Raw genomic sequence first — 27,059 nt, 5'->3', positions numbered from 1 at the left:
ATCATCAAAATCAATCAATAAAAAATAGCTAATAAATTTATTTTGTATTCAATTTTATTATTTTAATGTATTATAATAGGCGATATTAAATTTTTGATAAATAGCTCATAAATAAATTATAAATTAAACAACAAATTAGTCAATATTTTAATTTTAAGTTGATAAAAAAACATGTGTATCAATCAGTAAATTAACAAAAAATATTTTTATGAGCATTGATTTTTTTATAAATTTAATGCCAATTTTTATTTTTCATGATTAAATTTTTATTTGAGGATATTATTTATTTTTTATATTATTATCATTAGAATCCAATCTTATGCTTTCTATTATATGCCAAAAAATTTTTAAAAATTACTTTGTTATTGTTCTTTCTGTTTACACAAACAAATTGCTTTCTTTGGATATCAAAATCCTCTATATTTTTAAAGATTTTTTTAACAGTACAGAATTTTACAAAAACGAACCTAAATTTTTTTGATAGGAAAACACAATTGTTAATTTAGTATTTTTATAATAGATTAAGTAAAATAAATTAAATAGTTTATTGAATAAAAAAAATTTATAAATTTTTAACTAATTTAATGATAAAAAATTTGATAATAAATAAAAAAAACATTCCCTATATATAAGTATATAAGGAAATAAATTAATTCGTTTAAAATCGAAATTATCATGTATGCATTTTTTATTAATAAAATTTTTGAATATATTGATTAGTATCATCAGTAAATCAGGTAGACCTATCTTACTTAATACACATAATTTTCAAAAAAAATAATAAAAATTGTATCAAATATTAAAAAATTTAGATAATCAATAAAGCTAAGCTATCCTTTCAAAAAAAAATTTATTAAGTAAGTCTTAAAAAAATGAAAGACATATAATTGAGAAAGCTCTTCAGAACTAAAAAGACCATTAGGGTTTTCTAAATAGAAAATGCAGATGAATAATCTGTAGAAAAAAATTCTAATGCGGCTTCCTGGTAAAAAGCTTTATGTGATGGTAATCATAATTATTTATTTATTTATTATTACCCTTTATATTTAAAATAATAATTTGATTTTTTTAACTTAAATATTTTAAAAAGCAATATTATAGCTTTATTAGAACTAATACGGATAGCTTATGCTATGTCTTCGAACTAAAAAGGGTCAAACCGTCATTCAAAATTAGGTAATTTTTATTCTGCATTTTTAATTCCTAAATTTATAATATAAAATAACATTATTCAAAATGCTTCAAATAGAATGAAGACTCCGTTCAAATAAATTATGAGCATGAAAATTGAATGCAAATAGCAATTTATTTTATTTATTTGTTTTTTAATAAATTTTAGTACTTGCAAGAAGACATTGAAAAAAAAATCTTGCTTTGCAAAGACACCTGTCGAGGATATTAATTAGAAGTTATCTCGCCAGAAGGAAGTATGAATGTTAGAATAGGAATTCTTTTTGAGACCCGAATTGAGGCTTTTGAATTTTAAACAGTACTAAAATAATTTTGCGAGCAGACTATTTGAATGAGAATATTTAGAAACTCAACAAAAATTTTGTTAGAGCTTAATTAGTAAGCTGAAGTATTAATTCTTGCTATTATTGATTAAAAATATGTTTATAAAAAACCCTTAGCTAATTAATATTTTCAAGCACTAAGGATACTCTAACTTTCTTTTTGTTGATTGCTGTGTGTGGAGAAGCATTGAATCTCAAAATAAATATTCAGGAAGGACACACTTCTAAACAACATTCATGCACAATACTAAAAAACTAATTAACTAATAGTATTTTAATTTATTTACTAATATAAACAACAAACTTTACTTTCCCCTCTCTTTTCCAAACTCTCTCTTCTTCTCCTCTCCTGTAACAAACCTAAAAACAAACAAACAAACTTTATTTATTTACTTTATATTAAACCTGCCTAATTTATATTGCTCTACTAACCTACATACTCTCTTTAAATAACCTAAAGTTTCTTTCTTTTTTCTGTTTTTAAAAAAATTTCATTTTTTATTTTATTTTTACAACTCCTGCTTTTGCCATAAATAAAAATTGTTTTCTTTGAAAATTAAATTGTTTTTCTCTAATATTTATTTTAGTTTTTAATTTTTTTATTTTAGTTTTTTATGAGAATTAACAAAAATATTTCAATCCAAAAGGATTTTAAACAGCTAAAAAAACTTTTTAAGATTTTATCACAATTTTTATAATAAATTTTACAATAAAAACTGATACTTTAAATAAATAATAAGCAAAATTAGAAAGCATCTTCATTCAATTTAAAAAGATTTTAATGTGAAATATTATTTGTTAAATATTTCAGTGTTTCTTCTTTACTCCATGTGACATAAGATTCTATTTTAAAAGAATTTTGTGTTGCAGATCATCGATATTTTAATCTACACTGATCTTATCAAATATTTATTTGTATTTATTTATATAATCTTTTCTTTTATCTTCATACATAATTTACGGATCAAGTGATCTATTAAGAATATATTCTGGTAAATTGCCATGATGAGAAGGTTTAATAACTTCCTCTTTTTGCATAACCCTTGATTTAATTTTTCTGTGGTTTTCTACTGTGTCATAAAGTTCGTTATCTTATGTTTATTATTCTTATTAAGGATTTTCTTCAAAAAACTAAGGCTTTTTAGAATGTTAGTTCTTAGTGGGAGATTCATTATCTAACTTTAATTAGCTATCATTTTTAGGAGATACAAATGTTGAAACAGAGTAATCTTTCGAAAGTGGAGGTTAAGAAGGATAAAAATTAGATTAATTTATTATTGATTTTTTAGTTAAAATTTCATCTTAAACTAATTGATTTCCTTCTCTATTTGTGTGATTTTTTTAATTCTACAATTATTTTTATTTTTTTTAAATTTAAAAAAAGAAATTTAAATGAAATTTTACTATCAATGAAGGTAATGAAGTTGCTAATGACAACCCCTCTAATCTTCCTTTAATTTATTTATTTGAATCATTTGGCAGTTCAAAAACATCTTATTAACCTTATTCTTTTTTCATATTTTCGAAAAATTAATTTTATTTTTGTTGGTTAGCCAGCTTATCATTTAGAACTTTTTCCTCTTAATTTTGCTGAAATTAACCAGCAATCTTATTGTTATAGAATTTCAAGATCTCTATAGACGAAGGCAGCTAGCTCATCTAATCTGCTTTTTCTGTTAAGACATAATTAATGTCTAACATATCTTTAAAATATTTTTGTAATTTTTAATGCTTCATATAATACTCTTTTGGAGGAGCTCTCAAATCATATTGATCAATTAAAGTTCTCCCTCTTTAGTTTACTTTTACATCTTTCTTTTTGATTACTTCTTTATCTTAATACATCATCTTCATTTTATTGATCATATCTTATTGACTTTCATCTATTTTTTCAAATACATGCTTTATCATTTTTTTCTTCTTAAAAGGTAAGTTAAGATCTTCATATTCTAGCAGCATTCCTATCGTAGGACTTACTTAATTACAATTCAACCTCAAGCTATTTAGAGCTGAATCGCTTTCAGTCCTTAATTTTGTTTAATTTATTGAAAAATAGCCACTGCTGTCTATCTAATTTGTATAAAGCTTATTTCTTGGTCTATTTCTAAATATAATAGCATAATTAATTAATTATTAGTATGCGTTAGTCAAATCAAAATAAATGGCTTTTAAATAAGATTAATAAGTTATTTAAATGGGACTAAATTAATCAAATTTGCAAACATATTTAGTATGAATAATAATCTAATTAAGACTCTTAATTTTATTAAATGTTTAATAGATAAATAAATATTGTTAATTATTTATGTATATAAATATTTTAATAATTAATAATCTACCTTTCCATATGAGTAGTACTCTAATGATTTGAGCTATTCCTATCATTAATAGTAAGTAATTACTTGCTTCTGTCTTTTTTTAGATAAGTCATAATCTTATCCTTAAACTCAGATCCATCTTTACTGGTAGAAATATCAGGAAAATTTAGATGGAATCCTAAAAACTTTTTATTGTTTAATTTTTTTAACTCTAATTATCTTTAGAGCAACTCTTTCATATTTTTTTTTTCATAATCAAGAAACTTATTTGTAAAATATTTTTCAATATGATTTTTTACGAAAATATCACTAACAAGAATCCCATTGAATTCATAAAGAACTGTGTGATAGCAATTCAATATGAAGCGAAAGTCAAAAAATTCTCTTTGAGGAGGAAAATACTTATAGAAGCAAAAGTGTATTAAGTAAGAGATAGTGAATATAACATAATTTAACAATTCATCTTTAGGTTAGGGTAGCGATTGCAGCAGTTTAATATATAATCTGCTAAGTTTCTTTTTATAATATTTTTATACCTCTTCTTGGACTAAAATATCCACTGTCTCAGGAAATCTGCCGCATAAAATATTCCAAAAGCAAATTCTGAGGATTTTTACAACCCTGGGTTCTAATATAACATTTAAATATTTCATTTTTAGTGTTTAGGTATCAAAAGGCTTCAATAGATTTGCATGTAAAAAGCTATGTAATTCTGAATTAAAGTCTATTTGTATAGGCTCTTTTTGATCTAAGGATTTAATATGTATATTTAACAGATCGTAGTATTCTTTTTCTTAATCTAAAACTAGTCCATTTATTTCATTTAATGAAGAATAGCTTGTCCTTGATCTCTCAACGCTCATTTTTCTTACTGTGTGTATACGAACCAATATCCTTTACAAATATAGTTCAAAAACTCTTAATTAAAATAATTCAATATAAACAAATGACGAAAGTGTTTGTTTTTATAAAATAAATAAATAAATAAACTGTAGATCACTATTTAAATAAAATTGCAAATTTAATTAATTCTAGGAGTTAGCATTTTATTTATTTTATAATATTTAATTTACTAATAATTATAATCATTTATTAAATATAACTTAAGTCAATTAATTTTTAAAATATTTTACCAAATTAATTATTTAAAAAATATTCTAAAATAGATTTGTTTTCATAATAAAAATTGATTAAATTTTAATGCCATTTTTATTTAATTCTTTTCTTGTTGATTTTTGATAAATTAAATTAAATAATATTTTATTTCTTGAGCTTAAATTAAAATATTAAAATTACTTTTTTTATTAACCAAAAATTAATTTAAATTATAATAAAACTTTAAAAATTTTTTTTTAAAATTGTTGATTTTTATTTACTTACGAAATGATTTTTGCTTGTTAGTTTATTTTTAGAAAATATTTTTCTTTCAAATTTGGCGTACTTTTAAAAATTCAAATTGCTTTTAATTAAATCGAATCATTTCTGAATGATTTCCTCGCTTTTTTTATCCATGAAAATAATATTGATAATTTTAGAATTAAAAAGCGCATTATCTATAAATTATTAAATAATTTAATTTTCTAAGATTTTATCATTTCATTCCTGATACAGCATTTCAATATCAATCAAGTAAAAATCAGTCAAGAAGAATAATTTAGAAATTAAAATTTACAAAGTAATGAATAACAAAAATACATACTCAGATAGTGAAAGTGATGATAGCGAGAGCGAAGATGAAGATTTCATTAACAAATTTAAAAATAAGCAACTTATAGGGCAAATTACAGAATTGTAGAATTCAAATACTTAGTAGAATGAGGAAATTAGAACTGACTCAGAAAATTCTGCAAATGGGTTTAATTTTAAGTCCAAAATTTAAGAATAAACAAATTAAAATGGATGTTTTTCAAGAGAAAACTCTAATAATTCAATACTCAACTCATAAAATAGTCAGCCGTTATATATTCCAGTAATAAATTTAGCTTTTCAAATATAATATTTCAATACGTTCATTAATTTACAAAAACGATATAAATAAATAAAGGCTAAAAAAGTGAAGACAAACATAAAAAAAATATTGTCAGATGACTCAGATGAAGAAGACTCTCATATGAAGCAATCCTCTCATAATAATAAAGTTAAAAACTCCGAATATAATAGCAGCTTAAATAATTCGAATTCTTAACTTTAGTCTCGCAAGATAATGCATAGCAGCTCCTAAAATGGTCATTCATTTGAGTCTAAAATATAAAAATAACAATAAGTAGTTTAAAGAGAGCCAGCATTTCCTTTGCTAGAAGTGCCATCCTCTTAAGTATAGAAAGATAAATAGGAGTTTTATAAATTCATTTTTAATTTAATAGGAAGATTTAGTAGTTAGCACAAAGAAATATAAGGAAGTAGAAGCCTTTTTTAATGATTTAGCTAGGGGTAGCAAAAATATTTTATTTTTATTAGGCAGTTCTGGAATTGGCAAAAAAACTCTAATTAGTTATATTGTTGAGAAAAAGTTTAAAATGCAAATACTTCATCTAAATAGAATGAGAAAATTGCAGTAAAGTGCAGATAATGATATGGATGATGAAAACTCTAGAGCTTTAACAAATACTTCTTATTTAGAAAATCCAGTTGACTTGCTTTTATATGCTTTAAGCAGGTCATAAAGTGCTAGCTTATACAAGTAATAAATCATCAGCAAATAATAAATCAATCAATCAAATAATATATATGATCTTTAATAAATTATAAATAGGAATGAAGTGATAGTAATGCAAGAGCTACCAGAAAATGCCTCTTTTTATGATTTAAAAAGAATAAGCGAATTTATAAATACTAGATATATTAAATCAAGGATAAAAAGGAATCCATTAATATTTATCCTCAACAATTCAATTTATTCGTAAATTTGTTTTGCTTGAATTTAAAAGATAAAATAATAAATTTATTCTTAAATAGACCTTATTAGATAAATAAGTTATTTAAAGATTAGTGTCCAGAGTTTTACAATAACTGCACTACAGAAATAAAGTAATCAAACTTAATAGTATTTCATTTTTAAACAAATATATATAAAAATTAAAAGCTTACCTAGACCTTCTGATAAGGAAATATAGCAGTTTATTTAAAAATAAATGAGTAACAATATAAAATTTTAAGCTCTAAGCGGCTATCAGAGAAACGAAATAATTCAAGATATAGTTAATACTGCTAATGGAGATCTTTCTAATGCTTTAAATTAACTTAGAATGGCTTCTTATAGCAAAATTCCTTCTTCTCTTTCTATAAAAAATAAAAAAAAGGGAGAAAATTAGAAAGAGGCTAATAAAAAAGAAAAATAGGTATTTATTTTTAATCTAAAAGAGTAAAATATGAATTTATTTTATAAAAGAAAGATAACGAGTTCACTATTTTTCACACTATCGGAAAATTTCTCTATAATAAGAGAAAAATGAAAGGATCTAAGGAAGATCCAAGATAAATGACGAAAGAAGAACTCCTTTCAGGAAAAACCGAGTTTTACTTTGATCCTTTAAAAATGATATAGCAGATTAATTGCAGCCAGGACTTTTTTAGAAACTCTATTCAACAAAATTATTTAGATTTCTATGCCAATATAGAAGATGTAGTGAATTAAGCAAACAATTATGTTTTGTGTGATATTTTTGATAGAATTAATTTTAATGAAAAAGTAGTTTTTTAAAAAATCTTAATAGATATTGTTTTGTTTATTTTAAATACAGTATGAAATAGTTAAAGAGGAAAATAGTTATTTATCAAGTCTGATTGTTGGTTAAGGTGTTATGCTTAATAATTTAAATGGAAAAGTAAGAATTTTAATTTATTTTTTTTAATTATTATTTTAAGCTCTAAAATTTAGAAATATTATAAAAAAATAAGGATGTCAAGAAAAAATACTAAAGTATAGCAAAGAGTTAACTAAGCAATTTGGAAACAGAGAAAAGATAAAGAAAGAATGCATTAAAAAAATAGATTCCCTATATTACCTTATCTAAATACGTGTTAGAGTTCAATCATCATCTAAGTATAAATCCTTAGGTTCTTGCATAGGATTTTGTAAAATTAAAAGGAAGTTGGAATCAGCAAAAATAAATAGAAGAAAATACAAATAGTATAGACAGTATAGGCTTTGATTAATTATCTGATGGAGCTAATGAGTAATCTTTGTAATTTAATAAACAAAATGGACTAATACCTCAAAAGAGCATAGTTGTGTTTAGAAAAGAAATTATATAGAAGTATTTAAAATCTAAAATAATTATAATTTTATAAATTAAATAAATTTTTTAAACAAGGGAAATAATTGAAGATGACATTGAAGATTGCTGGTGAAGCTCATATAAAAAAAGATTAAATTTTAATTTATTTTAATTGTTTTTAATTTATTTATAAAATACCTTTATTTATCAAAAAATAAAGTTACTTAAAAACAAACTTACTTAGTTACTCTTGTTAACTAATTATATGATTGTATTTTTAAATCTAAGACTTTTATGTAATTAAATACCACTATTTATATATTTATTTCTACACAGTTGAAAAGAAATAGCAAATAAATTGAAAGAAATAGTTCAAATAAATAAAAAAACTTTATAATACTCACATCAATCAATCAATAAATAAATTATTTCCTTACTAGTTTATTAATTAAAATAAATATAGATTACTGAAATATTAATTAATATATTAATTATTATAAACCTAAAATATTGGAACTTCTAAAATTTATTAAATATCTTATACAAATCAAGCAAGAAACCAAGCAAGCAATCAAGTTTTAGACTACATGGAAAATATAAACGATAGTGTAAAAACAATATATTTTTTATTTAAAACTATGCAAAAAATAGAGAGTCACTAAATCATTTTCTTAACTTTGTTTGTAGGCGGATGAAAATAGACCAGGTACTTCGCTCAATAAAAAGAGAGGCAACAAAAGCGAAGAAATTATTTAAAATAAATCTTCAAATCTACCAAACAGAGAAAAGGTTTCAACATAAAAGGGATCCAGAAGAGGTATATATATAGTAGAATTAAACTAATAAATTAATTTTTTTTATTCATAGGAAATTAGCAATATTTTGATTTGAGAGGCTCTTCAAGTTAATCATAATTTAGGTAACTTGCAAAAAAAGATTATTACAAAAATAGTAGAAAAAATTTACATTATAAATTATAAATTTAGAACAGTCAATATGACTTCAAGCTTTTACAACCAGGCTTAAAGAGACTTAGGTTTTAATCCACCAGGTAGTAACTAAGATTTTAGCAAATCACTGTCATCATTTCATAAAGGGTAGATAAATAAATTAAAAAACATGTTTGATTATTTAAAATTCAATTATATTTTACATGCACTAAATAACATAAAAATCGTTTTAAATTCTAGGTCTGTTATTGGATCAAGGTACTCTAATAAAGATTTTAGTAAGATAATTCCTAAGAATATTATGTTTGATAAGGAGGTTTTGTATGATGAGCTACTTAAAACTAAAAATAATCAAAATATTCTTGTTTAAGAGAATCACTCACTTAAAACCAAGTTAATAGGAATGAAAGTAATTTAAATATGATAGGAAGAGTTTATTTAGCTTTAATAATTTATTTTTTTTAATAAAAGGAGGAAATATTTAGGATTTGTAAAAAGGAATAAATCAATCCATATGAAATAGAATAATCTAAGTATAAATAATTATTTAAAGAGTCTGCTAATTCAACTCCTAGTTTAAATAAAGTAATATAGCGTTTTTAAAATTAGAGTTAATTCAATTTATAAAATAAAAGTAATCTTAGGCTACATTAATCTTTAACTTGAAGAAATAAATAACTGAACTTTAAAATGAAGCAAAGGCAAAAGAGCAAGACCTTTAAAAAATACAAAGGTCTGTTAAATTGACATCAATAAAAGAATTAGAAGTATTCAAACATTAAATAGATATCTATCATTTTATTTATATATTTGACTAAATTTAAAAATAGGTTTAACTTAAAATGTATTCTGAAGAATGTTTGAGATTGAGAAGAATGTTAGAATAGCAAATTAAATTAGATAAAGATGAAAGGTATTTAAAATAGTTAGATACACATTTTATTTTAGCGAATATTTTAAAATAAGGTTAAAGATAAATGATAGTTAAGAAGTAGATGGATCTCAAAGAGACCCAAATAGCAACTACAACTAAGCATTCTCTTTGCTTAAGCAAGATAACATTTAAATGGCAGCTAATCTAAAAAGATAGGAGGAAGAAATATTTGCCTAAAGAGTATTTATTATAAAAAAATATTGATTTTAACATTATCATTAAATAGATATTAAAAATAAAGCAATTCTTCAAAAATGAAGGATTAGAAGTTTAAAAATAAAACATATATTTATACTTTTTGATTGATACAAAAAGCTTAAAATTTAGCTATAAAGATATTGTATTCTTGATGAAAAAAATAAAGTATTAGCTCATTTACCAAAAAATTATTTTACAAAACAAAAAAAATGATAATATTGCTTTGCTTTTAATATCTATTAAGGGGGTTAAGGGTAGGTAAAAAGTAAAATTTTTTTATGAAAATTCTGTGGCATATATAATTAAAAATACACGAAAAAGTGCTACTAGAATATATAAATTTTTTTAGCTACCCACCTCACCCGATTAATACAAACACATTTTTAATTTTAATAACAAAACAATTTCTTAACCATTTAAAAAAAAAGATAGTGATTGAAACTCTAGAAAAGTAGTTAAGAAATTAAAAGCATGAAAATTAGTAGTAAAAAAGAATACTAGTTGAAAAAGATAGGGAAATTGAAAGCTTTAAAGGAAATGATCCTTTTGTGAACAATGGTAAAAAGAATTCTTAGTTTACTGTCGAAGGGTAGTTAAAAATAGAATTAGATAAAAAGTAACAAGAAATCAGTTTACTAACTCATTAAATTTAGTAAAAGGACAAAAGGATTATGGATGCCGAAAAAAGATCTAGGGAAAAAGAAGCTGATTTATTAGATAAACTCTCTGCTGAGGTAAAAGAAAAATAAGATTTATAAAATATGTTAGATAAGGAAAGGGATTTGATTTATAAAATGAGATAAGACTTAGAGCGTCTTTAGTAAGATAGAAGATATACTAAGGTTGATATAATTAGTTCTTAAGCAACTATAAATGATATAGAAAATAATAATTCTCCAGGAGAGCTCTCTAGCCGATAAATTAATCATAGAAGAAGTGTGAGATAGAATACAAATATTTCTACTCGCTCTTTCTAAACTAATTTTGAGTAAGGTTCTATATAAAATCTTTCAAGAAAAAGATTGTAAAAAGTAAATTCTGAAGAAATTTAGTAAATAGGAGAAAATTTAAAGTACAAACTTAAATTATAAAGAATCACCTTGAACTAACTTGAAAAGGTATTTATTTATTTTATAAATGAAAAGTTATTTAATTGATTAGCAATTAGTTAATATTTTTTTAAATAAAAAGTTTTTATTTAAGGACGAGTATTAATATTAAGATGTAAGCTTGCAAGAGATTTACAACGCATTTTAAGAGTATTAATTTTTAAATGCTATTTTATATTATTTATTTAGAAAAAAATGGTTAATGAATGATTTGAAATTTAAGATCAAAATTTTTAACTTTAAAAGATATCCTTTTAAAATGAATGACGAGGGATAAATTCTTACTCTTTCTAGATATTTGATAGAAGATAATAGCTAAGATTGGATAACATTTGATCCAAATTAAAGAAATAATATTTCTGTTGTAAAAAGCGTTTTAAGGCACTTACTTGAAAATTACACTATAGTTTCTTAATAATAAGAAATAAGAGACATGGTTAAAGTAACATAGGTAATAAATTTATAATTAAATAAATAAAAGAATGTTTTACTAAGCATTTTATAAAGTAATTAAATAAGCAAAAAGGAGGTTTACTTGATATGCTTTAAAGAGACCCAGCATCAAAAAAAATTAATGGTTCTCTTTGTTGCGACAAGAAATAACTTCTGTATGCTCTTGACCAACTAGAAATATAGCTTAATTCTTAAGAATAAGAATGTTTATTTATAAAATTGTATGAAGAGAATCAAAGTCTAGATTAAATTAAGATAGATTCAATTTTTAAGATATTTAACTAAGAGAGATATAATACATTAACAGAGATGAATGCAAAAGATTTATAAGATTAATCTGATTCTAATTAAGAATTTTCTAAACAAAATAGCCAAAATAACCTACCAAAATAAGAATCAAAAGTTACTTTCCCTACAGGAAAAAAGAACTCCATCAAAAGTAATAAAAATTATATTATATTTATAAAATAATTTTTTTGTTTTTATGAATAACAAACAGGCGATGTTTCAAAAAGTCAGCTTTCAAATAAAAGTAAAGCATTTAAAAATGTAGTTGCAAATGATTTTAATGTTTATAATAGTAACGTAGATCAAGAAGCAGGTATTTATTTATATTTTTTATAGAACATAATAAATATTTAATATTACATTTATACAAAAAAGTTGCAGCTAATTAAAATAATTATATGTTAGAAGATGAAGAAGAAGTAGAGAGCTAAGGATAGATTTCTAATGAAGATGACCACTCTTAATACTAATAAAATAACCGTAATCAAACAAATAGTAACCATCAAAATGTAAATAACAACAATAATAGAAATAACCACGTTAATAACTAAAGCAGTTAAATAAATTATTTAAATATTGCATAAGAGCATGAATAACTTTTAGCTGAATAAACAAATTACACTTAAAAAACAAATTCATAATTCCAGAATGATCCAAATGATCCTTTCTAAGATTCTCAGCATGAATGAATTAAAAAGCTTTAAAAAAAGAAATGTTTAATTTAAATAAATCATATTGTAAATATTAATTATATTTATTTACTTTATGATAAAAGTAATCATTTAAATTATTACTTTCAAATCCTATCATATCTTTAACCAAATCTTTTTATTATTATTTTTAATAAAAATCAAAAACAAAGTTAAGTAAATAATTACAAAAAATTATCTTCAACTTATTTAACTAAAAATTATTTTATAATCACGATTAATGGCATCAAATTATCAATTTTTTAAAATTCTTTTATTAAATTTTTAGTTTCAAATATAAAAAAATAAATATTTAGTAATAAATAACATTCAACAATATTTAACTAATTTCATGATGTTTTTTTAATTTTTAAGGTTTTATTGTTTATCAGGATTATGTCAAAAAAAAAAACTGATAACGATATTTTAATTAATTTTATGATTTAAACTTACTAAACTTTCAGAGCTTATTAATTGTATAGCAAAACGATAAATTCATATCTTTAAACATAGCTTATCAACATTAATATTCAAGTATTTAAAATCATTAATAATTTTATTTTTTATATTAATTTATGCAATTAAATAGATATAAAACAATCCCTAAAAATCTATGATTTGTATTTTGAAAAACAAAGTAAATTAAATACCAAAAATATGCATTTATTATAAAAAATTTTTTTTAAAAATAATTAATAGAAATCTAAGAAAAATCTAACAAATATTTTTTTATTTTAATTAATTCTTAAAATAATTAAATACTTTGTCAAATTTTTTTTTAAATTGTAATAAATCAAATAAAATAAAATCTAAGATCAAAATACTTTTTTTAATAATTTTTTAATTTTTTGAATTCACTTGATTTGTAAAATTTTAATGTGTTAAGATTTATAATTTTATAAAGAAGAATGCGTTAGCTTAGATAATCAAGAGATATTATTTTTCTGTTATGTTAGGTTGATAATAAAAATCAAATTTAATTATGTATTTATTGTTATTATTTTTTAGTTGAATTAACTGATAAATTCTTAATTAAATCCAATTGTTTCTATTCGTAATTTGAAAGTTCAATATTGTTTGCATAAAAAATAATTGTTATTTTATTCTTAAGATAACTTTATCATATTTTACATAAAAATCAATAATTATGTTAACTTTTATTGTATTTTTTGATTGATATTTAAAATACTTTTTAAAATTATATTAATTGAAATATTAATGTAAATTATCACAAGATATATATATATATCTGTTATTCAAAATAAGATATAAAAACTTTATAATTCATTTTTAATTATTTTATTTTTTTCATTAAAATATTTAAAATTTCATACTAAAAGAATTAACGCCAATAAATTCAATACTCCAAAAAGTAAGCTAGCACTATAGGTTGTTGATGTTTATACTTGTTATCCTCCTTGAACACTGAATTAGAAAGACTAACTTACAGCATTAGTTGATGATTATGAAGTAGAAGAAGAACTTGAAGCTTGTAAAGATCTTAATCTTGAGTTAGGATCAATCAACATTTAAACCTAAATTTAATTAGAAGGGCTTGGTTGTACAAGTGGTAATGTTACAATTAAAGATTGGTTATCCCATTAAGAGGAAGCAAGTTTTGTTTAATCACTAACTAAACCTGATTAATTCATGTAGTATAATCTGTTTAATGTCAAATGCTTAGTAAATGTTGCATCCTTAAACCAAATTTTAGCATAGAAAGTATCTCCTACTGTGTAATCGAAATTTCCATTTGAATCAGCAACTTTTTAGACACTGCAAGATTGATCTGCACAAATATATCCAGCTACATCTAAATCAGCAACAATTACACATGAACCAGTACAGTCTTGAGTTCTTTGAATATCTACATCAACATTAAAAGTCTGTACTTCATTTCTATCAGTATAGACAATTACATCATAGTGATGATGTCTGTAGACTTTTCCATTAACCATAATGTTCATTTAAAGCATTATAATGTGATTAAATTAATTAGGATCAGAAGTAGAGTCAATAGAATTAGCATAATTGTAAGCTTCAGTAAGACTCCAGCTCATTTAAACTCCTCCCCATTTATCACTTAAAACCTACCAGTGGGGTTAATCTAGAGGAATAAATTTATCAACTTTTGGATTTTTACCTGAAGGTAAATAGTAGGGGATGGCATAGTATTTAGCTTTACATGAATCGTCCATAGCAGAATGAGAGTCGAATTGTAAATTAAATTAAGAAATGACTGTATGAGAATCAGAAACGGGATCAACATCCATGAAACAACTAGTTTGGACTAAGATATTTCCTGTTAATGTTCCGATAGCAACCTAGCATGGGTCAATAGGAGTAGTTGGTGTATTACTTGGTCCTGCAATACTCTAGCTACATTAAAAAGGACTAATAGAACTCACATAGTATCCATCGTTACATTAACAAGATTTGTTATTTTAATCCATAGTAGAAACATCAGGTTATACACAAGAGGCACACACATTTGAACCTGGATTACAAATACAACTGGAATTACAATCTTCTTAGGCAAGTGATATAGATAGATATATCAAACAAATGACTAATATTTTTTTCATTATTGATTTTATTTTATGTTAATTTTTTGCTATTATAATTTTTCTTATAAATTTATTTATGAATTATTTTTATGTTATAAATATGAGATATATAGTTCTCTCTCTTGTATAATAAATTAGTTGCGTTGCTGTTATTTCATCTTAGAATCAATATTAATCAACAAAAATATACTTACTGGATTTTTTTTAAATATATTAATTTCTAGTATCTTTCTGTTTTTAAATTTTGATTGATATGAATATAATTAATTATATTATTCACCTCAATTGTAAGAAATCAAAATTTATAATTAGATAATTATCTATATTAAAGTTTAGATATTTTTTGAGCGTTTTTTAACTAGTATAATCATGATTTATTTATTTATTATATACAGTATGATCAAGTAAACAATTTATATATATTCATAAAATATTTTAAGTTAACTAATAGTATTTTACTAACACAAATAAAAACTCAAATAAATTTAGAATGTATTAAAACATTTTCTTCATAAAAAGTCAAAAGTATTCTTTTAAAGTAAATTAATTAATTTACTATTATTATGCTATAGAAGTTTTTTTTCATACTTTTTTTCAAACAATTTTTTAAAAAGGTTTGTTTGTTTTTATGATAAGATACTACTTTTAATTAAACCCAATTAAACTGAAATTTAATATTTTGTAAAAATTCAAAGATCTTAGTTTTTTTTAAATTTCAGTTTTTTCATCTGCAAAGTAATTTAATTTTTATTTAATTAATTTATCTAAAAATAATTACTTTAAGTTATTTAAACTTGTAAATAAAACACTGGCTTTTGAGTAATTTCATTTTATTTTTATCTATTTTAATGTTTTAAAAAATTGATTATGCAAATCAATAAATAAATAAAATATCTTTTTCTTATGCAAGAAATATAAATCGCTTAATGGGGTATATAAATAATAAATTTTTAAATTTATAAATAAGTTTTTAATTTTAAAGACTCTCAAATCAAAAATAATCTGAATTTAAAATGAGATCAAAAGTGAATATTGTAAATTAATTTATGAGTTAATTCGTTTCTTAATTTAATTTAAAAAAATTATTTATTTTGTTTGTTTGCGATAACAAAATATTTTATTAATTAAAAAATATATTAATTATTTAGATTTAATTAATAAGATTAAATCCAAAAAAATTAGGAATTAGTTATTAAAAATGTTTATATAATATTATTCAAAATAAATAGTGAGAGAATAAAAAATGAATGCTGCTAAAAATTAAATTTTATTTTTTTAAATAAAATCTTTAAATATATTAAAAATTATTGTTCACTAAATCTATCCTAAATAACATAACCTAAAAAGATTCACTACCGTAATACCTTTTTAACTCCTCAGAACAAAAACCGAAGTATCATAAAAATATTTATTTTATATCTAAAACTCATTCTTATTAATTAATAAAAAAGACAGAATCAAATGAAAAGGTAATACAGTAATAAATAATTATATTCTACTTTTTATATTCATTTATTATTATTATTTCATTCTCTTGCTGTATTAGAGCACCATACGATGCTTTAATTTCTATCAAATAAAGCTAGGTTACCGTCATTCTACATTATAAGCATATGAGAACTCTATCCCTAATTCAAAGTGTCAGTTTCCCATATAGTAGCATTACGCTTATCTTATATTTCTACATTGCCGTTACCCTTAACTGATAAATAATAAGAACCATCACCTTTTTTCTTAGTCATAGATGACCATATACAACTATAAGGACTATAGTTTTAATTAGTAGAAATAACTAAATTGCCATCTGCTTAAACACCTGCATAATATTTCTAGTTTTGTGAAACTAACCATTTTTCTAGCTCTAATCTACCACCCTATTATAACCTATCTTTAGTATAGTTAGCATGACTATTGTTGCATTTAGGTTGATTTGGAACTCCAAAATTGCTAGCAGTATTAGTGCACCAAATAATACTTTATTTACTATCAATTAATGCTAAATTACCATCATTCTACATTATAAGAATATGAGGACCCGAACCTTAATTTACAGTATAAGATTACCAAACGGTGGCATTACGTTTATCTTAAAGTTCTAAATTGCCATTACCTTTAACAGACAAATAAAACCCACCATCTCCTTTCTTTTTAGTGTTTGAATTCCATATGCAGGTTTAAGGACTATAGTTTTGAGAAGTAGAAACTACTAAGTTGCCATCATCTAAGACTCCTGCATAAAATCTTTAGTTTTATGAAACTAACCATTTTTCTAGTTCTAATCTTTTGCCTTATTGCATCCTATCTTTTGTATAATTAGCATGATTATTATTACATTAAGGCTAGCCGGTTACTGGTGTATTGCTAGTAGTATTAGTGCACCAAATAGTATTCTTTTTACTATCAAATAATACTAAGTTACCATCATTCTACATTATAAGAGTGTGAGGACTCTAACCTTAATTTACAGTGTCTGATTACCATAAAGTAGCATTGCGCTTATCTTTAAGTTCCAGATTTCCATTTGAGCATAGCTACAAATTGTATGGAGCATCCCCTTTTTTTTTAGTTAAAGATGAAAACACACAAATGGGTTAGTTATTAGCCATTGACATAACTATTAAGTTTCCGTCTTCTTGTACACCTGCTTGAAACTTTTAATTTTGAGATACTAGCCATAAGTCTTGTTCCAATCTTTAACTTTATATCAATCTATCTTTAGTATAATTAGGGTGATCATTGTTGCACTTAGCTTGATTAGAGCTTTAATTGTTAGGTTAGTTTGAGAATTGCGGAGGAGGAGGGTATTATTAATTTTGTTGAGTATTGAATCCAGGATAGTTTTAAGGAGGATATTAGCCTTATTAAGCTTGAAACTAAGGAGGAGGAGGATATTATTAAAATCCTTACGAAGGAGGAAATTAACCATAAAGATTCTAATTAGCTTACGGAGGAAACTAGTTGAATTGATTGTTGTAAAAAGGGTTCATTGCTAATAATTTTATTCTATATAGAATCTTTATTATTAATTAATATTTTGATTAAGAAGGATATATATTTTTGAAATATTCTAAAAAATTTTACTTTTTTTGGTTTAGATTCAATCTTTTTTTATAATAATTATAAAACACCAGACTTACTAATTTAAAATTTAAATACATTTTAGATTATCCATAAAAAATTGAGAAATTAAAATAAATATCTATCTTTAATTATTAAATTATAGTAAATTAGGGTATTCCATTAAAGCTGAGTAACTTTATTTTTCCAATTATTTACAAATTTATCACCAAATATATAATCAATATATATATATATATGTTCTAAATGAATTAAATCTGATATTTCTTTACTCCTTTAAATTTTTAATTAATTATTTTTTGTTAATAAAATAATTAGATTGATGTTAAAATATTAAATTAATGAGAATACTTGCTATATATTAAAAATATTCACAAAATATATAAATAAATGGATATTTAACAACAATTTTTAAAATATTTTAATGCAAATATATTTATTTATTTGTTTATTGATATAAATTCATTCTCTTGATGTATTAGTACACCATGTAATTCTATCATTTCTGTCAAATAAAGCTAAGTTACCATCATTTTACATGATAAGAGTAAAAGGACCCATACCTTAATTTAAGGTATCGCTATCCCACAATGTGGCATTACGCTTATCTTAAACTCTCATTGAGCCGTTACTTTCCACTACCAAACAATTAGGTCCATCTCCTTTTTTCTTAGTCATAGATTACCAAATACAGCTGTAAGGACTGAAGTTTTAATTAGTGGAAATTACTAAATTGCCATCTGCTTAAACTCCTGCATAATACTTCTAGTTTTAAGAAACCAACCATTTGTCTTATTCTAATCTGCTACCCTATTTCACTCTATCTTTAGTATAATTACCATGATTGTTGTTGCACTTAGGTTAATCAGTAACAGGGTAATTACTTTTAGTATTTGTATTCCATGTGACATTTTTATTTCTATCAAACAATACTAAATTACCATCATTCTGCATGATAAGAATATATGGACCAGTACCTTAATTAGTAGTATCTGATTACCACAATACAGCATTACGATAGTCCTTTATTTCCAAGTTACCATTTGAGAATAATGCTAATTTATGAGGAGCAGTTCCCTATTTTTTGTTCATTGATGAAAATGTGCAAATACGCTAGTTATTAACTAAAGATAAAACTACTAAGTTACCATCTTCTTAAATTCCTGCTTAGAATTTTTAATTTTAGGAAACTAGCCATTTGTCTTGGTCTAATGTTTTGCCTTGTGGTAATCTATCTTTAGTGTAATTAGGATGGTCATTATTGCACTATGTTTAATCTTAACTAGTATTTTATGGCTAGCTATTAAATTAAGGTGGAGGAGGCTAGTTACCAAATTATTAGGGAGGAGGAGGAGGATATTAACCATAAGAGCCTTGCTGAGCATTGGGGGGATAATTCTGTGGAGGATATTGCTACTAGTTTTGAGGGGGATATTATTAATATCCTTATTATTAAGGAGGATATTGTTGATATCCTTATTGTTAAGGAGGATATTGTTAGAATCCTTATTGTTAAGGAGGATACTATTAATAACCTTGTTGAGGTGGGTACTGTTAAAATCCTTATTATGGAGGATATTAACCTTGAGGGTTTTAGGGAGGGAATTAGCCAAATTATTTATTGAAAAATGGATTCATTAGTTTAAAGATAATTTTTATCTAATTGCTTATTTTTTATTTATTTTCAAATTATAATGATATTTTAATTTTAATTATTTTACATAAAATTTGATTTGCCAAATCTAAATTTATAATTTTTTTTTTATTTACTATTTATTTGAGAAATTAAAAGAATATCTAAAATAGTCCTAAAAAACAAATTTCCAAATATCCCAAATTATAATTCTCTGTAAATAATAAAAGGATATAAAGAATGTATTATAAAAGAAAATATTGAACACTTTTATGTGTAACTTGTATTTTTCATTTAAGAAACATAAAATCACTTTACAATTTATAAGTCTATCTAGTTAGCAAAGTAATTTTAATCTAAATGTCCTTTTTATTATTATCATCAGTTAGGATATAGATAGGTAAATGTTTATAAAAACTAAAATAATGAAATGGATATCTAAATAATATAATCTAAATTTTATAAATATAGCTGAATAAGCTGTGTATTAATTTTGTTTTTCGCAATTCTTCTTGTGAGAGTATTTATTTGTACAAATATTAAGATTTAAAAAATAAGTGAATATTTATGGTAATAAATGTTCAAAGCTATTTAATTAAATAATGCATTTAATTAAAATTATTCTGAAATGTGGTAATTTAGTAGCCAATCAAATTTAATTTTAATTAAATCTAATTAGGTTTTTATTGGATAAGAAAAGATTCTGATGAATAAAAAATATTTTGATGAGAAACTCAAAATAAATTATAATCGCAAATATTTGAGAATAAAGAAAATTGTATTAATTTTAAAAAAAATACTTTGTAAACCAGTATAAGAATTAATTATAAATGAAAATAAAGTGAGTAAAATAAAAATTTAAAATAAAGAAAAATGAATTCAAATATATTAAAATAAAAACATATTTAATTAATAAAAAAATTAAAACTTGTGTTTATCAATTCTTCAAACATTTATGTAAACTTTTTAAAAATTAAATTCATCTTCAAACTAGAGTTTATTTGATTGCTTATTTATTTTATTTTTATAGTAAACAAGCATATCCTAAATTATATTTTTTAAAGTCTGCAATCAAATTTTAGTTATTCAAAAAATTAATTTGTAATTTTATACTTGAGAAATTAAAAGAATAACAAAATCAATATCACAAGATTTTTATAGTAACCTTTTTTCTATTTGAGAAAAATAGAATAATAACTCATAAGTTTATTTAATCTTACTATTTTGTTTAACTAAAATCCAAAGATACCTAGTTAAAAATATGATTGTGATGGAAATAAACATTTTTTTATAATCTATCTTAATCACTCTAAAGATAATCCTACTATTTCCTAAATAATTTTATTTTTTTAAGGGTATAAAATGATGTCCATTTATCTTTTTAACTTTATACACCTAATTTAATCAAAACATAAAACTGCAGTTAATAAAAAAGAATGTAATTTTTTATTTATTGTTAATAAAATAATTAGATGTTAAAATATTAAATTAATGAGAATACTTGCTTTCTATTAAAAATATTCACAAAATATATAAATAAATGGATAATTCACAACAATTTTTAAAATCTTTTTATCAAAATATATATTTATTGATACAAATTCATTCTCTTGATGTATTAGTACACCATGTAATTCTATCATTTCTGTCAAATAAAGCTAAGTTACCATCATTTTACATGATAAGAGTAAAAGGACCCATACCTTAATTTAAGGTATCGCTATCCCACAATGTGGCATTACGATAATCTTAAACTCTCATTGAGCCGTTACTTTCAAGTACCAAGCAATTAGGTGCATTTCCTTTTTTCTTAGTCATAGATTACCAAATACAGCTGTAAGGACTGAAGTTTTAATTAGTAGAAATTACTAAATTACCATCTGCTTAAACTCCTGCATAATACTTCTAGTTTTAAGAAACCAACCATTTGTCTTATTCTAATCTGCTACCCTATTTCAATCTATCTTTTGTGTAATTACCATGATTGTTGTTGCACTTAGGTTAATCAGTAACAGGGTAATTACTTTTAGTATTTGTATTCCATGTGACATTTTTATTTCTATCAAACAATACTAAATTACCATCATTCTGCATGATAAGAATATATGGACCAGTACCTTAATTAGTAGTATCTGATTACCACAATACAGCATTACGATATTCTTTTATTTCCAAGTTACCATTTGAAAATAATGCCAATTTATGAGGAGCAGTTCCCTATTTTTTGTTCATTGATGAAAATGTGCAAATACGCTAGTTATTAACTAAAGAGAAAACTACTAAGTTACCATCTTCTTAAATTCCTGCTTAGAATTTTTAATTTTAGGAAACTAGCCACTTGTCTTGGTCTAATGTTTTGCCTTATTCTAATCTATCTTTAGTGTAATTAGGATGGTTATTATTACACTATGTTTAATCTTAACTAGTATTTTATGACTAGCCATTAAATTAAGGTGGAGGAGGCTAGTTACCAAATTATTAGGGAGGAGGAGGATATTAACCATAAGAGCCTTGTTGAGCATTGGGGGGATAATTCTGTGGAGGATATTGCTACTGGTTTTGAGGAGGATATTGTTAATATCCTTATTGTTAAGGAGGATATTGTTAATATCCTTATTGTTAAGGAGGATTTTGTTGATATCCTTATTGTTAAGGAGGATATTGTTGATATTCTTATTGTTAAGGAGGATATTGTTGATATCCTTATTGTTAAGGAGGATACTATTAATATCCTTGTTGAGTTTGAGGTGGGTGCTGTTAAAATTCTTATTATGGAGGGTATTTACCTTGAGGGAATTATTTTGGAGGGAATTAGCCAAATTATTTATTGAAAAATGGATTCATTAGTTTAAAGATAAGTTTTATCTAATTATTATTATTTTTTTTTTAATTTTCAAATTATAATGATATTTTAATTTTAATTATTTTACATAAAATTCGATTTTTCCAAATCTCAATTTATAATTTTATTATTTATTATTTACTATTTATTTGAGAAATTAAAAGAATATCTAAAATATTCAATGCTATTTACTTAAATGAGGTATTTAATTAAAATTATTCTGAAATGTGGTAATTTAGTAGGCAATCAAATTTAATTTTAATTAAATCTAATTAGGTTTTTATTGACTAATAAAAGATTCTGATGCATAAAAAATATTTTGATGATAAACTCAAATAAAATTATAATCACAAATATTTGAGAATAAAGAAAATTGTACTAATTTTTTTAAAAATACTATGTAAACCAGTATAAGAATTAATTATAAATGAAAAATAAAGTGAATAAAAGAAATATTTTAAACAAAGAAATACTAATTCATAAAACAAAAACGTATTCAATTTATAAAGATTAAATTCATCTTAAAAATAGATTTTATTTTATTGTTAATTTATTTTGTTTTTTTTAAAGTAAACAAACATATTCTAAATTATATTTTTTAACATGCAAATTTTAGTTATTCAAAAAATTAATTAGTAATTTTATACTTGAGAAATTAAAAGAATAACAAAATCAATATCACAAGATTTTTATAGTAATCTTATTATATCTGAGAAAAATAAAATAATAACTCATAGCTTTACTTAATCTCACTATTGAGTTTAATTAATATCCAAAGATACTTTTTTAAAAATGTTATTGTGATGGAAATAAAAATTTTTTTTATATAATCTATCTTAATAATTCTAAAGATAATCCTACTATCTTCTAGAAAAGTTTATTTTTTTTAAGGGTTTGTAAATCTTTTAAATAATATTTTAGTAACTTCATTTAAATACACTACAACGATATAATTGATAATATTTAAACATTTTAGAAATAGTTCGTTTGAAGTTCAATAATTTAAAATGTAAGATTCTAATTTTTAAGTTAGTTTTTAAAATTTAAATTGTTTTATAAAAAATTAGAATTAATAAATTGATCTTAATTAATACTATTACTGATACTGAAAATAAATGTGTTAAAATTTTAAAAGTAAATGAAAATATTCAAAAAGCTAAATATGTTACTATTGAAAATTTTAAATTTGGCTCAAAACCAAATAATTTAATATTTATCATTAAAGTATCATAATAATTGATAATTCTAAAGCTTTAGTAACAGAAATAAAATTTTCTGGTTTTAGTAAAGAAGATTTAATTCATCAATTAGTTATTGAACAAAAAAGCTTCTTTTTAACATAAATACTTAATGTTTAATCCAATAAGACAATGATAACTAATTAAATTAAAGCTAAAATGCATATTAAAATTGAATGAATAAATGAATTGATACCCTAAATCTGTATTTAAAGCAATTGCTCAGATTAAAAGGTAATAGAGATTATTAAGTAAGACATTAACTAAGTATGTTGTAATGAGATAACTCAAATTTAATTTCCTTAACAATAATGATTTATAATAAGAAATTAAATTAAAAATATAACAAAATTACTCATTAAAAATTCCAATAAAACAAAAATACGATGATAAAAAAATATTGAATAATTGAACTCAATGATACGAATGAATAATTTTTAAGTAGAAGGGGCTTATAATATCAGTAAAAGAGGGATTATTAAAAGCTGAAAGTTTTTATTTTTTATTATATATTATTATTTTCATAGATATAATAAAAATTTTAAATAAAATGTTATTTTATATAATGTCTTCAGTTAAATAGTTTGAAAAATAAGAATTTCATAAAATTCAAATTTGCTATGAATGATTTTTGGTGTTTATTTATTTTTTTTTTTTTTTTGATATGAATTTACAAAATATTTTGTGATATTGTGTTTTTAATAAAAGATAATCTTTTATAAAAACATTATTTTATACGCAAAAAAGGAATTATTAATTATATATAGTAATTCAATATTCGTTTGCCAATTTTATATATTTATTACTAATTCAATAATCGTTTGTTAACTTTATTTAGTTATGGGTATAGTTGAAGATATTGAAAAATATGTACCACCTGCAAACTGGGATGGAAATGGTGATTATCGCTCAGTTTTTCATCAAGGGTTTATGAACTATTTTAGGCATTTAGAATTCATAGCTCTTATTCCATATATTTTAATAATTATTCTTCAAAGATTGACTGCAAAAGATTAAAAAAATGTAGATAGAAGCGATTAACAATTTAAATAAAATTAACAATAATAATAAAGCTCTAATAATCATATACTTCCTTATTAGTAGCTTTAATCAAGTAACAATCTAAATGCTTCAATCATACAAGGTAGTACAGTTAACTTTGATTAAAGTAGTTAATAAAATGCAAAATAAGTTGGATTTTTGCTTGAATTTTTAGGATTGATTTCTTTGTGGGTATTAATTGGATTATTCACATTTTAATTTGGTCTAACTTATGGCTATAAAATAATTAACATAGAAACTGCAAACTATATTAATGGAGGCTTTGTAATTTTAGGATTGATTTTGTAAAACAAATTAAATATTGGATAAAGAAGATACCTTAAAGTGATATTTACTGTTGTTGGTTTCGGTTTGGCTATTTTACCATAAATTCTTACTGAGAATCTTTGTATGTGCGTTTTTAATGTGTATGGATACCAAGTTGGAGACTTCTTCTTTTCATCAAAATTTACTCGCTATTACTAAATTCAAAAAGAAAAAATTTGCCCTGATAATCATCTATGTCACTTCTATGCCACCCTACCTGAGACAAGTTATGATTCTGTTTTTTTTAACATTCATACAGGATTGAACATTACTGATGTTGATTTAATTTTATAACCTTTTAATGACTAAGGAAACTTACTTGAGTAAACATTTGAAATTACAGCTTAAATGTAAGAGAGTATTAAGATTGAAGAAAAGGGTGATAGAAATGTATTTGTTGGGTTATATACAGATTTATAGCCAAATACTAAATACCAAGTTACAGTTTTAAATAAATAAACACAGGCAATACTGAAATAATCTACTTACAAAACATTACCTTCACCACAATAAAAGAATGTTTAAGTAAAAATTGCTTTTGGAGGAGACTGGAGCAGGTAAAATATTTACTTTAAATTTAAAAAAAACTATTATTTTTTTTAAAGAAAATATGATTTATATAAATGCATATTTTTTATACAGAGAAGGAAATGGAGACCAATTAACTTCTAAGTTAATATAAATGGAACCTGATGTTATTATGCTTGGTGGAGATGTAGGTTACGATAATGGATTTAAGGAATGTTACTATTCATGGGATATATTTTATGATTCATTTGAATAGAACGTTTTTGAAAAGATAGGAAGAGTTATTCCTTTAATTTTTGCTATTGGGAATCATGATGCTGGGTGGAATGCTTTAGGTTAGTATAACACAACAGTAAATGCTGAGCAAGGACCTCTCTATTTTACATGGGCTCCATAATAATTTGGTCAGAATAAAACAATACCAAAATATAACGAAAGATCTTCTCTAAACTACCATATTATCAGAAACACAATCCACTTTTCTCTTGATAGTAATTTATAATATAAAATAAAATTTTATTTAAATTGTTAAATTTAAAAGGTGGGTACTTCCATACTTTCTCAGGCTATTAAAATGACTGGATGAAATAAACACTCTCAAACTACTCAGAATTTTATAAATTTGCTCATTATCATGTTCCTATTTATCCTGTCTGCTTGAATCCTAAATCTAAATTCAACAAAGCCTAAACAAATATTGACATGAAAAATTATTGGGTTCCTTTGTTTGATTAGTATAAATTTGTAGGAGTCTTTGAAAATCATGTACACATGTTCAAAAGGACCTTCCCATTAAAAAATAACACAATTTCAGAAAATGGTACAGTTTATTTTGGAGATGGTGCATGGGGAGTTCCAACTGATGAATCTTGTCCTCCAGACTAGTTCACTAACTCAACACTTGGAGGTATATTTGAGAAAGCTCATACTGCAAAAAACGCCGATCATGTATGGATCCTAAATCTTAATGAAAACGAAGCTATATACGATGCTTTTACTCAAGACGATTCTATATACTTCGAAAGAGGATATACTCAAACTCTATCAAATTATAACATGAATTGATAAAGAAAATTGATTATATAATAAATAAATATTATAAAAATAAATATTAATATATAAATGTAATTTTTTA

General features: G+C 23.0%; 9 protein-coding genes across 9 annotated transcripts; 4 read left to right on the top strand and 5 right to left on the bottom strand. All coding sequences in view use genetic code 6, as the record gives it.

The window, feature by feature from the left end:
* Nucleotides 1-770: 770 nt before the first annotated feature.
* On the top strand, nucleotides 771-1,522 carry TTHERM_00191190 (hypothetical protein; the record flags this gene model as incomplete). Its single annotated transcript, XM_001016696.4, has 3 exons — nucleotides 771-1,005; nucleotides 1,091-1,176; nucleotides 1,340-1,522. Exons 1-3 carry the CDS (start codon nucleotides 873-875, stop codon nucleotides 1,520-1,522), a joined length of 402 nt encoding a protein of 133 aa, XP_001016696.3. The 5' UTR covers nucleotides 771-872.
* Nucleotides 1,523-2,321: 799 nt separating this feature from the next.
* TTHERM_00191180 (hypothetical protein) lies at nucleotides 2,322-4,695 on the bottom strand (the record flags this gene model as incomplete). Its single annotated transcript, XM_001016695.2, has 3 exons — nucleotides 2,322-2,861; nucleotides 2,919-3,618; nucleotides 3,854-4,695. 3 exons carry the CDS (start codon nucleotides 4,693-4,695, stop codon nucleotides 2,322-2,324), a joined length of 2,082 nt encoding a protein of 693 aa, XP_001016695.2.
* Nucleotides 4,696-5,510: 815 nt separating this feature from the next.
* Nucleotides 5,511-8,182, top strand: TTHERM_000191179 (rad17 cell cycle checkpoint protein; the record flags this gene model as incomplete). Its single annotated transcript, XM_012797771.1, has 10 exons — nucleotides 5,511-5,801; nucleotides 5,877-6,146; nucleotides 6,196-6,512; nucleotides 6,585-6,731; nucleotides 6,788-6,859; nucleotides 6,915-7,170; nucleotides 7,221-7,520; nucleotides 7,573-7,656; nucleotides 7,730-8,088; nucleotides 8,146-8,182. 10 exons carry the CDS (start codon nucleotides 5,511-5,513, stop codon nucleotides 8,180-8,182), a joined length of 2,133 nt encoding a protein of 710 aa, XP_012653225.1.
* Nucleotides 8,183-8,483: 301 nt separating this feature from the next.
* Nucleotides 8,484-12,670, top strand: TTHERM_00191160 (hypothetical protein; the record flags this gene model as incomplete). Its single annotated transcript, XM_001016693.3, has 15 exons — nucleotides 8,484-8,657; nucleotides 8,737-8,866; nucleotides 8,917-8,968; nucleotides 9,036-9,146; nucleotides 9,240-9,408; nucleotides 9,471-9,584; nucleotides 9,635-9,766; nucleotides 9,830-9,912; nucleotides 9,966-10,113; nucleotides 10,560-11,249; nucleotides 11,323-11,390; nucleotides 11,487-11,691; nucleotides 11,748-12,132; nucleotides 12,193-12,294; nucleotides 12,357-12,670. The coding sequence occupies exons 1-15, from the start codon at nucleotides 8,637-8,639 to the stop codon at nucleotides 12,668-12,670; spliced, it is 2,724 nt and encodes a 907-aa protein (XP_001016693.3). The 5' UTR covers nucleotides 8,484-8,636.
* Nucleotides 12,671-13,998: 1,328 nt separating this feature from the next.
* On the bottom strand, nucleotides 13,999-15,255 carry TTHERM_00191150 (hypothetical protein; the record flags this gene model as incomplete). The annotated part of the gene is made up of 1 exon (XM_001016692.1): nucleotides 13,999-15,255. One exon carries the CDS (start codon nucleotides 15,253-15,255, stop codon nucleotides 13,999-14,001), a length of 1,257 nt encoding a protein of 418 aa, XP_001016692.1.
* Nucleotides 15,256-16,763: 1,508 nt separating this feature from the next.
* TTHERM_00191140 (D-mannose-binding lectin) lies at nucleotides 16,764-18,332 on the bottom strand (the record flags this gene model as incomplete). The annotated part of the gene is made up of 1 exon (XM_001016691.2): nucleotides 16,764-18,332. Exon 1 carries the CDS (start codon nucleotides 18,222-18,224, stop codon nucleotides 16,764-16,766), a length of 1,461 nt encoding a protein of 486 aa, XP_001016691.2. The 5' UTR covers nucleotides 18,225-18,332.
* A 445-nt stretch (nucleotides 18,333-18,777) lies between these two features.
* Nucleotides 18,778-19,953, bottom strand: TTHERM_000191139 (D-mannose-binding lectin; the record flags this gene model as incomplete). Its single annotated transcript, XM_012797770.1, has 1 exon — nucleotides 18,778-19,953. The coding sequence occupies one exon, from the start codon at nucleotides 19,951-19,953 to the stop codon at nucleotides 18,778-18,780; it is 1,176 nt and encodes a 391-aa protein (XP_012653224.1).
* A 1,597-nt stretch (nucleotides 19,954-21,550) lies between these two features.
* TTHERM_00191130 (D-mannose-binding lectin) lies at nucleotides 21,551-22,792 on the bottom strand (the record flags this gene model as incomplete). Its single annotated transcript, XM_001016690.1, has 1 exon — nucleotides 21,551-22,792. One exon carries the CDS (start codon nucleotides 22,790-22,792, stop codon nucleotides 21,551-21,553), a length of 1,242 nt encoding a protein of 413 aa, XP_001016690.1.
* A 2,076-nt stretch (nucleotides 22,793-24,868) lies between these two features.
* TTHERM_00191120 (transmembrane protein, putative) lies at nucleotides 24,869-26,989 on the top strand (the record flags this gene model as incomplete). Its single annotated transcript, XM_001016689.3, has 3 exons — nucleotides 24,869-25,953; nucleotides 26,039-26,415; nucleotides 26,466-26,989. 3 exons carry the CDS (start codon nucleotides 24,869-24,871, stop codon nucleotides 26,987-26,989), a joined length of 1,986 nt encoding a protein of 661 aa, XP_001016689.1.
* Between the last annotated feature and the right edge of the window lie 70 nt (nucleotides 26,990-27,059).

Source organism: Tetrahymena thermophila (genome assembly GCF_000189635.1).
Source record: "Tetrahymena thermophila SB210 genomic scaffold scf_8254638, whole genome shotgun sequence".
Taxonomy (NCBI): Eukaryota; Ciliophora; class Oligohymenophorea; order Hymenostomatida; family Tetrahymenidae; genus Tetrahymena; species Tetrahymena thermophila.
Note: the sequence above shows the minus strand (reverse complement) of the source record. Positions and strands in the feature narration are given on the sequence as shown.